This window comes from Cryptomeria japonica, chromosome 6, assembly GCF_030272615.1.
Source record: "Cryptomeria japonica chromosome 6, Sugi_1.0, whole genome shotgun sequence".
Classification (NCBI taxonomy): Eukaryota; Viridiplantae; Streptophyta; class Pinopsida; order Cupressales; family Cupressaceae; genus Cryptomeria; species Cryptomeria japonica.
Window position 1 is genome coordinate 624,196,731 of NC_081410.1, and position 14,549 is coordinate 624,211,279.

A 14,549-nucleotide genomic window follows, 5' to 3' on the forward strand; every position below is an offset into this window, starting at 1 on the left:
AATATCATTGGGAGAAGAAAAAAATAAAGATAGGTTCTAATGATGATTTTGACAAACCCTTCAAGGATGAAGGATGAAGATATTATAGTGATATTATAGGATGAGGGTGATTAGTAATGTTTTGTTTAGGATGTGCACAGTGGGCTACTCTACAACAATTTTCAGAATATCACGATGGGGATAAAGAATTTGAGTGTTGAACGAGATTCATATGCAATGGTGATAGCTGGCCCTGGCTAATGCAAGGTTTTTAGTTGCAGGAATTTGCAAAATGTGTATACCTTTACTAAGAGAGATGACATTACAGACTACTGCCATGAAATCGCATACATCAACTCAGTGTATCGCTTGAAGTGACCTAAATAACTACCTTTAGTTGCTTCCCTTTTTTCTATTTTTGCAAATATCGTGAACAAAAAATTGCATTTAGTGCATCCACCAAATTGAACTGGTGGATGCACATTTTTTAACATCAGACATAGAAATCAAATTAGTCTGGTTATATGTAAATGCCTTTTGGCATTTACAAAAACTGTACAATTGCATCCACATAAACAAAGAAAAATATGAACCCATCGGCACATAGGAAGAATAGAGAAAAACCTTAATATTATATATAAACAATGTTTATGAATCAGATTAAAATATCAATAAACATTCAAATATGCAAATGCAAGGTTCCACTATTATCTAGACTATAAGGCTTGAGCTCCTGTGAATAGGAACCAATAAAACAATGAAACTGTCCACTTACAAAATCACCATGTTAAAACCAACAGTATTAATAGGAGACGAAGACCTTTTATAAGCTCACTTAATGTCTATTATGGTCTGTAATGTCTGTTATGAATCTATAATGCATGTGATCCCTCTAAGATGAATATTAGAAATACTTAAATGAAATCCGCTCAAAAAATAAATAACCTTGAAAGAGCTAATACTATAATGAATTATGGCTCAAAACCTTATGCAATGCCCATGCAGCACTTGACATGTAGTTTATCCTCGACTGACAAAATAATATTTCTTGTAAATACTTGAGTTTATTTTTATTCTGAAATAGTGCGTACAATCACAGTGGAAATTAATAAACAGACTGCTATTCATGGCAAGTCCAACCTAACCAGGAATGGCATACAACAAACGAAAAATCTGTAAATGTATGCATGCCAACTTCAAAATTAAGAAACTACCCTGTAACAAACTGAAGAATTATATTGGAATCTTGGATATTGAAATGAATTATGAAACTCTAACTAGGAAAAGACAACTCCATGCACCCTATCTATGTATACTATTTGCAATAATATAAGCAAAATTCTTCAGTACATATTCCATGAATAAGTTTGAGAAAACTTCAATAATGCACACTGCTAAAAAGTAATTATAAGATATATATTATTATCTAGATTCCAAGCATATTAGCAATGCTGCAATTATATACATAAAATCCAATGTCTGAAAAGCCTGATAAATAATAAAGGTAGACATGCAGGACTTTTCTAATGACTGAACAAAATTTACACATACGCTAGGGATAGAACTAGTTCAAAATTTTAAATAATTTCAAACTGTCCATATTTTCTTGTGTACTTAAATTAACCTAACAATATCATTCAACTTATACCCGTTTGCCAAGGCCTATCAACAGGAGGATAATACCAAGCATTGATGAAATCTTTATAGTCCTCTCCACAAAATCTCCATCTTTCTTCAAAAACACTGTGTCCGCAAACCCTAAAAACTGGTTACAGACTTCTGTTATCTTTTCCTTGAATCCCATCATCTTCACCTTCATATTCTCAATAGCTTCAGTAAAAGGATTCTTATGATCATGAGGAGGCTTGTCTGCAGCTTTATTTTCATTTGATACGTCTGATTCGCCTGCTATGTAGTTTCATCTCTCAAAGTCAACATATATAGGGCAAATGTATATTTAGAAATGGTACTAACCTGCTCAATATGATATATTAACAAATGAAAGCCAAAATCAAAATTGTTGTAACCTTTCAATAGTAATTGTCTGAATTCTTGAACCTTCTCGTTTTTCATCATAGCATCCCGAACAGCTTTATCTAAGGCTAGTGAGGCAACCACCCCCTGCATTACAAAACCCCAAAGAAAAATCCATGAATTACCCAATTATGGAGCACCCAATAAAGTATTTAGACATGTTACTAGAATACAATATATCAGAGAGAATGTATGATCCAATTTAACTTGACATTCTGTGGTACTTGTAACTGCATCTATAGTCTACTAATCGGCCAGATACACCACATGATTGAAACTTAACATTCAAAATGCCATTTCTGAATGGCGTCAAAACATTTGAAGGGATCTACTTAGTGAGAAGATCAGAAGGGTATAAATCAAGATTAAAACTCCAAAGAAATCAATCAAATTTAATGATAATTGCAATTAAACAAGGAATAGAAACGAGTACTTGTTTGATTATCACTATAAATTTTGCATTTACTTAACAATTGTGTATACAAAGGCAGAGAAATTTAATCAAGAGAATATCAGATAATGGTAGTGCATAATTGCTTCAGAGTGCAAACAAAACGAGCAGATTTGTTGAGAAGATGGAAGCAGGGATATCCATAGTTGTTGAAAGTCTTGAGACTGATGCTTCATGTACCCAAAACATGTCACAGATAAAACAAGTGCTTCGTATCTTCCTTGAATGTAATGACTGGAGAGTTCCACAGTATTGCACTCAAGTGACATAAGGAGTGCCTGATAAAAGGATAAATAAATAGAAATTCATTTAGAGTAAAAGTTCCTATAAATATTCTTACATGGTGAAACCAAGTGCATCTGATGATGGTCCATAAAAGAATCCTTAGATATTTTCACATTAAAAGGAGAATGGGAGCAATATAAGTTATAAAGAATAGTGTTGTCAACATTTTCTATATTATTTATATTCAAGAACCCCAAAGCAAAATATGCTGGCAATGTCCCAACACCGAAGAAAAACAGATTTCTATAAGTGCTCCACGGCGCGTGTCCCCAAGCTTGGTAAACTTGTACCTGTACCAGGGATGGTACAGGGAATTTTTTTTGCCATACTTGACACGTCCCCCTTTCACTGCAGCAATCAGAAACGTTCTGGAAACAGTTCAGAAACACACCTGGGCCATAGGGGCGACCAGGGGACGCCTAGGCATCCATCAACCATCCCGGGGACATATGGCCATCCCCTACAGCCCAGGTGCCTTTTTGGATGCCAAACAAATCAAGAAAGTTATTTATAGCAGAGACCCTACTTTGGGATTTTATGAGAAGCATCTTAGGCCCATTGTGAGGCGACAGTGGAACATTATGAACACCCCGCTTCATATGGCAGCCTATGCTCTCAATCCCAAATGGTATGCACTGAGACCTGGGAGAGTGGCTCCATCTAGTGATGAAAAGGTGAAAGATGGCTTCCTTGCAAAAATGTATAGTGAAGATGAATATACTAAACTTTGCACACAGTGGCTTGCATTTGCCAATCTTCATGGTCCAACCTTTGGCAGACCAGAGGCGAGGATAGATAGAGCTATATTAGCTCAAGTCGACCCTATTGGATGGTGGGCATGACATGGTAGGGATGCACTGAACCTGAGAGTACTTGGCGTTCATCTTCTTTCATAGGTTGCCAATTCCTCTGTTGCAGAGAGGAATTGGTCCACATATAGCTACACAATCAATCAAGAGGAACAACCTTACCTCTAGAAAATGGAAGAAGTTAGTCCATGTTCACAGTGCATTGCAGCTACAAGATCACCAGGCTCCTGAGCATCATCAAACTCCAGCCTTATGTTGGGATGTCAATCCCGAAGATGCTATGCAGGTTGAGGTGGAGGAGACACCTCCGGGATTGGTTGGCGTTCCATTGGTTGAGGCAGCCCCTCATACTGGCAGTGACTCAAACTCAAGCTCTGATTTTGATTTAAACTCTTAGACCTACCATGTGCTGATTATGGACAGCCATATATTTTCTAGTTCAATCTTGACATTATTATGGACAGCTGATTTGAGACTTCTATGTTTACTGTTTACAATTTATGTCATTTCATAGTCATAGATGTTTATGTCTATTATGGATGTTTATGACATGTTTATTGACAATGAAAGAATTTGAATTTTGGTAAAATGTTTGTCAATTCTCATGTGAAATCTCAACTCAACTCTAATGCTATGTATTAAGCTTCTACAATGTCTATGACGAATAATTTATCAATGTTATGACATGCATATTTGAAATTTCTCTATATTTCCCCATTTTTTTAACAGCCGTCCCCTAAAAAATGGCCCAAAAGTATCCCTGTACAGAAAAAACATCCCACCATCCCCATCGCCAAAACTCAGTGGGCAAGATTGTAATGCCCCCACTTTGAAATAGAATCTAATGGTAAATATTAATAGTAGAATTAAAATTCAAAAGAAAAAAAATAAAATTAAAATGAAAATATAAAAGAATATAATTAAATATAATTAAAATTTAATTAAGTTAATAATGGGTCAAAAGGCATGAAATGATAAGTTGTGACTCTCCCAACTATGAGGTATAAGAGGGAGAAGAGAACTAATTTGATGGGTGGGATAATTTGGAGATCAAACATGCAGATCTGATTTAAATAAGAAGTGCAGATCTGATTGTGAAAGGTTGTAACTTGTGCCCCTTTCAAAGGGCAGAAATAATGACGAGTTGCACTCTTTCAATGGGTGCTAATGGTGAAAAGGTGTGTCTCTTGCCAAAGGGCATATATGATGAAGAGGTGTGACCTCTCCCTCAAATTGAGAGATATAAAGGAAAGTAATTAAAAGCAATTAGTGACATCAACATCGATCAGATCAGATCAGAACTGTTATTAAGTTAAAGGCATTAACATACTTGTTCTTGGTGGTATGCATGTCGATGTGCTTAATATGTATGCTTAATATATGAAGCCTGATAATGTTCTTATGCAGAATTTAGTAGTATTATTAATATAGACTGCAAGATATCCACAATTTTCTTGTAGAAACCAATCGCACCCTTAGGAGAAAATTGTCTTGGACACAAGACGCCACAATTTTCTCTAAGAAACCCCCATTCGGACAAACAGCAGGAAGAAATGAATGAACTGATTGATGCCAATTATGAGGAGCAGATTTACTAAGGGACGTTCTCCATGAGACCCCTGCGAGATGACAACAAGGGCAGCGATCTTGCATAAATATATTAATATCCTATTAATATGTTAACTAATGTCTAACTGGTTTAAACATCGATTAGTGTGCCCAAATAGATATATTAACCAATCACCAATTAAGTGCAATTTCACCAAGGAGCCCAGTGGTTATGAAAGGATGGGATACACAAGATATAGAGATGTCTTTTGAGAGGAGGGTTATAACCTGATGAACAAGTAGACATGCCTCTTCACCAGTGAAGGAGAAGATACTTATACAACAATCTTATCACTCCAAGGAGGCATCGCATCAGACTTGGTAATTCATAAACTCTCAGCAGTTTGACTGAATATTGCAGTTCGGTATGAGTCTCCTGTGCATAACATGTTAGATGTTGTATCAATATACATATATCTCTGCATACTATCGATTAAAATGCACTATTGTTATCATTGATTATACATTGTATCTGACTAATGATTTTTCTGCAAATAATATTGGAACCTTCATATGTTCTGAATGTTCACAGTCATGGTAAGAGAAGAGAGGGATCTCAAATAGGGGGAACAGTGTTGGGGTCACCCCCAAGCACACCACCTCATATGTATGGCAGGGTCCACATGAGGCCAAAGGGGGGCGAAGGTGCTCTGCCTTTGGGCTTAGGAGGGTTAGACTTTGGGCACCCTATTGGGGTAAATCCCTTATCCTCTCTACCATTGTGATGGATGGAATCATGTGAGTGGGAGAAGGTGGCTTGATGGAGGGGAAACGGTTGTAAAGACACCCTATCAAGTTACCCATCCTAGCTTGCTATGATTGGCGTTCCTTTAGTTAATTAAGTAACCTTGTAATCATTTGTTTTCCCTTTTAAGGAGATAAAGGTACTCCCCTCTAACACTCCCTTATTGGCTGAGAGTTGTAATCTAGGGCAAACTAGGGCATTTTACAAAAGGGGACATTACATAGATATAGATAAAACTTCTAGGAAATCATAAACCATATAATAAATTCCAGAATCTCTAGACAAAAATCCACCTCTTGGAAGTGCTATATTTGGCTTTTTTTTCCTCCAAAATCAATTTCTAGAAGATTGACATAGCCAGCAAGTAAAGCTTCATGAACATTTCATATTTTATTTTACATAAACAAATAATTGTCAATGATAGTTGAAAGTAAGTGTTCTCAGTACTGCAGCAAAGCAACAACTTTTGAAAATAGCACATGAGAAGACAATAAATGTTTTTCAACAAAGAAGAAATGCTTAACTATAATGTGACTGCACTTTCTGTCATCAGAAAGAAAACCAAACTGCATATACTGTCCTATGTTAAGTACTGCAAATGGTTAAAGCCGACCTCCTTTTATACAGTTCATTTATATTTTCTCATGCACAATAACTTATGCAAGGTGAGGCATAAATCAGAAGTTATGAATTTAAAAATCATTCATTTGTCTAAGTTAATTATACATAGAAGAAATTCAAATCATATCTTGAATTTAAAACCAGCAAGTTGTTAAATGTTTTAACGAACAATTTCATTTCCAAAAGCAATGCCATTACTATGCTACCCCTCATGTATCAATAGACTGGAAAACGGGCAGATAAACTCATAATGCCATGTCTGAATTTTTAAGTAAGCAGCAGCTCCACCTGAAACAAAAAGTTGATAAAGCACACATTTAAGGTTTAGAGTGAACTTTCTGTGAGTGTAATGGTTTAGAATTTACTTAAATTCAAGCCTCTTTTACACGTCTTATGGTTTACTTATTTCCTATATGTTCTCAACTTTAAGATTACAAAGCATTTTAACAAATAATGATCATCTGGTTATCTGATCAGTTGCTATTTTGATTTTCTCGTCAACCTTGCAATTTACACAATTTTCCAAAGGAATGGGAAAACTACCATTGTTAACCATCCTCAAAGAGTACTGACAAATAAAACTCTGAGAGATGTTAAATTCACATAGATCAGAACAAGAATTGATAGGTTCCCAACCAAATCTTCAAGAAAGCAAAATCATTAAAAAGTATAATTAGATAACCTGAATCGCAGGATTACTCTGGAGCAAGTTAAATGCCTCAAGAGCATTACAATATCCAGATTTTGGCATCACTTTGTCATTGTCTTGATACAAAACTGAGTCAACTTGATTAACTAAGTTCTCATAGGATGAGCCCATGATCTCTTGCATATTAGAAACTTCAACTGAATCAGGCTTCTCATACACAGACTCGAACAATGATGACACTGACTCATGACCAACTGTGCTAGAAACAAGGGCGGTATTCCTGCACAAAAGAATAACAACTAAATATTATCATACAAATCATGATTTTGACCTTGGTGTAGTTTCAATGATCTGTGTAAGAAGTCAACAGAAGCCTGAAATTAGAAATTTAAAATGGCATTTGACATGACAGACAATTGATAGGAGGTACAGATCATTGATTTTACCAAGTTTACATCAAGACAACACAACCATCATAATCATCATTCTAGAAGCGTATCAGACAATAACTTGAATACAATTTAACCAGAGTTGCCGGAAACTCCTTTGTCCCTCCCCGGGAATGCATTTCCCTGTATCCGTTCCCATTTCTGAAATGGATACGTATCCGATACAGCCCATATACACGTCGAATATTGTTCCCACGCATGCCCAAAAATACTTGATTTCCAACCATGCTAAATACTAATGTGATCTGATTTTTTAACAAAATTGACGTAAATCTTCCTAAATTTTATTTTAAAAAACTTCATTAACGCATTTTTAAAAAAAATGGTATTAACAAAACCTACACCAAATGAGAAAGACAAATGAAATGTTTTTCTATTTCAGTGACCCATTTTTTGGGTTATCTTCCAATGCAACTCTTCTATTTTTGCATATTGTAAAATGTTAAATCTACTTATCATTATTTATGTAGCAATTATGTGTCTATATTGCTTTTGAAGTAATGAAAATCTCCTTGAATAACTTAGAAAATTGTGTTAAATATGTGTATGTGTTTTTTATGAATGACGTGTCCAGCCGTATCCATATTGGGGGTCTTAAAAAATAGCCGTATCTGTATCCAATACCGTATCCGTATCGGATACCGTATCTGTGTCCATGCAACTTTGAATTTAACAAACAAAACAAACACTAGTAATTCAAATTTGTGTACACAAACTAATAAAAACAAAATAATACACAAGATGACTGTGAAAGAAACATTTGAATATACCTATTCAAAACAATTTGATCAAAAATTGAAATAGTTAAGACTCGTTTGAAGAATACAAAGTTCCCTTTCAGCTTATTCCTCTACTCAATTTTTTATGACAATGATTGTAAGGGAATGCCACTGGTTACTCATTCTTTTAGTTGATTCCATCTGAAGAAAAATTAGAGTTCTAGGATAAAAGCATTTGCCAGAAACAAAAGGTTTTAAAGTAGAATTAAGTTTCAGTGTATGAGTGATTCCATGTGGTAAAAAAAAATGCCAAAGAATGCAATTCTGATTGAGAGAAAAAAATAAGTTTCAAATTTGCTATCAATTTATTATTTGGATGTTGTAAAAAGCAATTTTTGGATTAATTATTTGGAAAACTAATGTGTAAAATCGCAAATGATTTTTGAAACTAAAAGGACCTGAAAGCTACAACAATCTATTCCAGCACTCTTGCTCTAAGCTACCAGATCCTTAAAGAAAAAACCAATCACTATAGCGGATGGGACAGGATTAAGAGCAGGATGAGACAAGGCCCGTGTTCACCTTAGCTGTGGCCCTGCCTTCCTAGGCCATGCCCTGGCAATATGACGATAACAACAATCTGTGGGTGGGTGTTGGTGCTTTGGCTGAAAAATTTCATACACTAACATATGCTACGGTGTGCTACAATGGGATATTCATGGGTGATTCTGCTGCAGCATGCAATCATAAGAGCATTTATCATATGTATAATCCTTTAATCAAAAAGTGGAAAACATTTAACAGAACCACAAATTTACAAGGCTTTCTTCAATCTGCTGCAACTGTGGAGGTATGTATGCCTTGATCTGAAAGCTTTATTGAAGCTGGAGTCTGCATTTTGTTCCGCCATTAAACCACTGGCAATTTGAAGTCAAAGCAAAAAAATAACAATATTTTTTATTTTTTTCAAGTCAACTGTATTTAATTTGGTGGATAAACATTATTCTATAAATTTAGAAGTCAAATAAATATTTATTTAAACCAAACACGTCACATTATTATATAAACATGAAGGTGATTCACTGTTCATCAAATAAGGTATTAGATAATCAATAGGAGAGCACCAGAATGGCAGAAACACAAAGTTCTTCATAATGTGGACTTCAATAAATATATTTTTGGGGGATTCACACTTTATAAATTTGGCAGATAAGCATATTTATATAAATTTAAATTTATGTATTATTTATAAAATTATAAATTATTCATTTATTTTTAATATATGTAAAAATACAATTTATATATAATCTAACTTCTTTGACTTTGTGTTTAGTATGACGCAAATTGTGGAAGCTGTCAAATCACAATAGTTTAAGTACTTGGATTTCATGTGGGCAAACTAGTCTTTTTAGGTCACTGTATCTCAGAGTTCAGTGTTGTGGAAGGATGCATTCCCAAGCATCCAGATGACATCTCCATCTTGGACAATTGAATGACTTGGGAACTGGGTGGGGGGATCTCTCCTCCGGGACTGGATAGCCTGCACCATTTAGTGCATAAATTTTTTTTTAAATGACTTTTTAGGAAGAAAATACTTGAAAATCTTGAAAACCTAAAAAGATAAAAATAGAGAAGACTGTCATTGCAAATCGAGCACACTGTATTTACCTTTAAAAATTTCAGTTTCTTTTAGTTTCTTTAAGATATTTTATTAGTAATTCCCCCACCAACCCTAAAATTTGTTAACTTTTTTGCTGTTTCAAAACCTGCCCCAGAAACATGGAGAAATATTGTTGTTTTACCTGAACATTAATTGTAATAGGGCAGGGGTTTCTGAAATTATCTGTGGGCATGGATACTTTTGATTTTGTAACTGAGAAATGGTTAGAGGTAAAATCAAGCCTATGAGGTAGATTCAAGTTTTGGAGTTGAAAGAAATAGACTAATGTTGAAGGTGGAATTACTTATTCTATTAGCGAGAATCCTCCAAGCCAACATGAAATACATTCCATCATTCTTGCAATATATGATTCTAATCAAAGAACAAGTGCATGCACACTAGTGTATATCCAACAAGAATGATACAACACAAATAAAAATATCAGATCTGGTTTGAATGAAGATTGTCAATTGGTTAAGGTACGTATATGAAGAAACTGACTCTAGAAGAATTGTCTTCATTGTTTTTTATTCATTATTAACCCCAATTGTGTTCCAACGGCGATACAGGAACCTTACGTGATCAAAATCTCCTACTCCCCTTTTTCCTCTACAGTCAAGATATGGGAATCAAATGGTCCAGGCAAACCTGTGTTGCATTCAGAAAAAGATGCACGTAGGCTTAAAACTCCACGTTGCCTCACAATTTAGGATATTCCTTTACAAGTAATGTTAGTTCTCTAATTATAGGGGCAATCTTACTGTTCCTGTTGCTTTATGGTCTACAGCCCAGTGATTAAAATTCCATACAACATGTACTCACCAATCTATGGCATCAGGAGGGCTTTTATTGACCCTCAGACCTAAATTGTAAGAATATCTAAAAATAAAATTTGGATTCTTGTTGAAACAAAACCCCATCGTCTAATCAATAATTGCATTTCCTAGATTGGCAGGAGAAACTCCTAGGCGCACAACATGCAATTGGGGTTTGAACTAGTTATAGACTGCAGAACTGGGGAATCATATTAGCTTCTCTTAGATACACATTAGGTTTCATATCATGTTGATGGCGTTAGGCACAGCGCTAACGAACCACGAAACTCAATCAGAATCTAGCAAACCATAACCACAGATAATTTCGTTGAATTTAAAAGACCCAGATTGCAGAGAGCCTAGGTAAGAAAATCCAAGTGATTTGGGAAGAGGGGTGAGCCAACTTACTGTTTATGGGCATCCTGCAAATCTGACGTGTCTTCCAAAACGTGTTGCTGAGTTGGTAGGATCCCGAAAACAAGGCGATCAGAAACATGGTGATGTTCATTCGGAAGAGTTTGAAATCCTTGTTCGTACCCCTCATTAATCACTTTTTCCTGCTCGGGACTGAACTGAAAAGTGGGTTCAGTAGATGAAGAAGAGGAAACTGTTATTTTCTCTGAAGTGGCAATTGAATTCTTCCCCTGGTAGTGCGCCGCAGAGTAAATAGCAGCTCCGAGTCTGTGAGTGGCAGTGGCTCCCCCACCAATTACTCTGCTGATACCTTGCAGGGCAGCTCTTCCTCCCATTTCTACCAATTGGAATTAAAACTACCACCACCTCCCTCGCTCTAGAGTTAAAATGCGCATTGATCGGTAAAGTGAAAGCGAAAATCTTCCCCATGAATTGTGTCGGGTGCTGCTTTGGTAGAGTTAAAAAAGCGGTGTAAAAAGGTATAATACCTCAATATGGAATTCTAGTGTAATTTAAATAAATAAATGCATGCAATTAAGCATAAATTAATCTCAATTAATTAAACCACTTGGGAATGGAGGTTTGGGAACGGAGGTTTGTGTAGTGTATTATTTTATTGTTTTGGTTTTTTTATAGAGAGATCTTTATTTATAAAGTCGTTTTAGTTATTCGATATGGGAGCACGAGTCTTAGGTTGAAACCTCTTCGACTAAGAGCTAAGGACTAGGGAGTATCTCTTAGGTTGAAACCTCTATGCCTAAGAGCTAGGGAGTAAGGAGTATCCATTCTGCCAAATTCGCCCGGGGCACAATCTCAATCTCATCGTTGATATCGGGGCCTTGCACTCAACAAGATTTGATCCTTAGAGGGATCATTAAGAACTATACAACTTCACCAATAAACTAAGGGCCCATTGACTATTGTTAGGGTTTTGAGTTTGAGTTGGCTTATATGCATCTAGTTTTGTTATTTCTTTTGTTTATGTAGATGATATATTGTTTAAGTAAAAATCTAAATAATTTTTGAATATTTGTTATAGGTTTTTTGTTTATTTTCTCTTATTAATTTTTTTTTTTTTTCTCTTTAAATGGATTCAAACCATAACAATATAATAGTAATATAGATTTTACTTGTTTGGACTTACAAAAGAATGGCTCCCTTATGAAGGGTTCCAATAAATTTATCTCAAAGGTATATTATGGTAGAGGCCTTTATAAGTCTCATGTGATGTGGTTTTGTCAATTCCTAAATTTGATAATCCTTGCAAATGGCTCCAAAATTATCTTTTGACTGGTTATTGTATTGGATGTATCCCCTATGAAAGCATACTTTATAAGTGGGTGAACAAACCTTAGGTCCCTTATCGGGTCTATGTAAGGAAGCTAAGATTACAAATATACTTCTTGCTCTAATCTATGAGAAGAGAGGTTAAAAAAATAGTGGTCAACTATTATAGGAAATAAGAGAATACATAAGTTAGTATTCACATAGCGTGATGGTTTAAATGCGGTGGTGTATTCTTGTCACCAAGGTTTAAATCTCATTGGGGTGTTATTGTTGTGTTATGCCACCTTTTTTCCAATAGAAGATGAAATTATGAAATAAACCTTTTAGAATTAAAAAAGGGAGATCAAAATAAAGGATATTATAATCCTTTGGTTTAAAGAAACATTAAAAAAGAATGTTAATGAAAATTACCTTAAAATAGAATTATGATGATATTTATGAAAGGGTAAATAAAGGTGACATTTTCGAAAGGGTGTGATGGTTTGGAAACCACCCCTCAAGAGGTTATATAAGTTATTATGTGAGACTTGGAAGGGGCAGGGAGATCACTCATTGAAGAAGAAGAAGGAGAAGGTGACTTGGTGTGCTATGAGGCATTTGGAGAAGGGGCACACAGTGTGTGTCCAACTCGGGGTACAACGTACACCTGGGAGTGTCTTGGATAGGGTTGTGTCTTTCATGTCGTGAAGGCATGCGACCTGTTATGTGTAAGAACCTATTTCCTCCATGGGATGCTATAGCCATAAAGGTCCCAAGGCCACTGGAATCTTCTTAGAGAGAATGATCGTTCTGAGTGCTCAAGATTAAGATAAGAATTAGAAACCTTGATGTTATAAGATATTGAGAAGGTTTTATATATGATTTGATGATAATATGGTTGAGTTAAGTGGCTATGCTATTTAATATATGTTAACAATTAACTTTATAATTCTTATTAGATCATTACATGTCATAGTCACTTTGTCTAGTTACATCTAGTTTAATTTTATAACATCTTATAATTGATCTAAATATTAGTATTAATCTATTAATTCTGTTGCAATTACTTAATTGAGTCTTGAGGAAAAGTGTCATTACATTTGGTATCAGAGCCTAATGATCAAGCCTTCGTATATCTAAAATTTTATTTATGTATTCAAAATTAACTACTATTTAAAACCTTCCTTGCACATGTCTAAAATTATACATTATTCATAACCTTTGTCCATATACTAATTGTTGTTTCTTTGTTTGTTCATTGATATTAACTTTAGGTATTTTTGAAAATATATGTCCACATCCATGTAAAATCTAGTTCAAAGTTAGCATTATTATGAGTACTCAACTTAAAGAACCATGTCAATAGCTTATCAATAGGAGTCTCTATGCACATAGTGATATAAAATATTGGCATGTGGTAGGCTTATGAATCTTAGAATAAAAAAATATTTAAATATACCTCAATTATATGTTTTGATCTTATTATACATTCTAGCGTAGCTTGTATACTCTCTACATTATATATGTTCTTTAAACCATTTAGTACCATCTACTAATCATACTAGATAATATGTATAGTCTTATCTTTCACCATTTCTAGATAATATCTATGATCAAAATACACAAAAAGTTATATTCCATGTCAAATTTTTCTTTATTAAAAAAGAGGTTATTTTAAATTTTAAATGATCAAAAATTGATTCTTTGTATTTCAAAAAATACATATACATACTCAAACAACATATTTCCTTATAATAAGATGTATTCAACAAAACTATTGACAACATTGAAATAAGATATCAAAACTTCCTTACATTTAATATATGTTTGCTATGACTTATACAATACATAATTAAGGTTGTGCTAAATTGTTGTTATATATATATATATATATATATATATATATATATATATATATATATATATATATATAGTTGAAAGATGCTCAAATAAATAATCTACAATAAAATGTTAAAATGGTTTTATGTGCTTTGATTTAATTGCGAGCATATACACTTCGAATTTAATAATGTGGAATTTAAATG

General features: G+C 34.3%; 1 protein-coding gene across 2 annotated transcripts; it reads right to left on the reverse strand.

Annotated features, from left to right (window-relative positions):
* Positions 1-1,374: 1,374 nt before the first annotated feature.
* LOC131048628 (uncharacterized) lies at positions 1,375-11,683 on the reverse strand. Of its 2 annotated transcripts, none has more exons than XM_057982664.2 (4): positions 11,233-11,683; positions 7,215-7,461; positions 2,007-2,100; positions 1,375-1,887 (listed from the first exon to the last, which is right to left on the reverse strand). In XM_057982664.2, the coding sequence occupies exons 1-4, from the start codon at positions 11,571-11,573 to the stop codon at positions 1,622-1,624; spliced, it is 948 nt and encodes a 315-aa protein (XP_057838647.2). In that variant the 5' UTR covers positions 11,574-11,683; the 3' UTR covers positions 1,375-1,621. The 2 variants fall into 2 exon arrangements, with proteins under 2 accessions (XP_057838647.2, XP_057838648.2); XM_057982665.2 differs by having other exon boundaries at positions 1,375-1,884; positions 11,233-11,682.
* Positions 11,684-14,549: the final 2,866 nt, after the last annotated feature.

Bases quoted from the DNA above. Each gene is read 5' to 3' on its own strand.
- LOC131048628 (XM_057982664.2), bottom strand. From the start codon at position 11,573: ATGGGAGGAAGAGCTGCCCTGCAAGGTATCAGCAGAGTAATTGGTGGG. The intron at 2,101-7,214 runs GTTATCTAATTA...TTTGTAATGCAG, and splicing joins AGAGTAATCCTGCGATTCAG to GGGGTGGTTGCCTCACTAGC. The intron at 1,888-2,006 runs GTTACAACAATT...GAAACTACATAG, and splicing joins CAGACAATTACTATTGAAAG to CAGGCGAATCAGACGTATCA.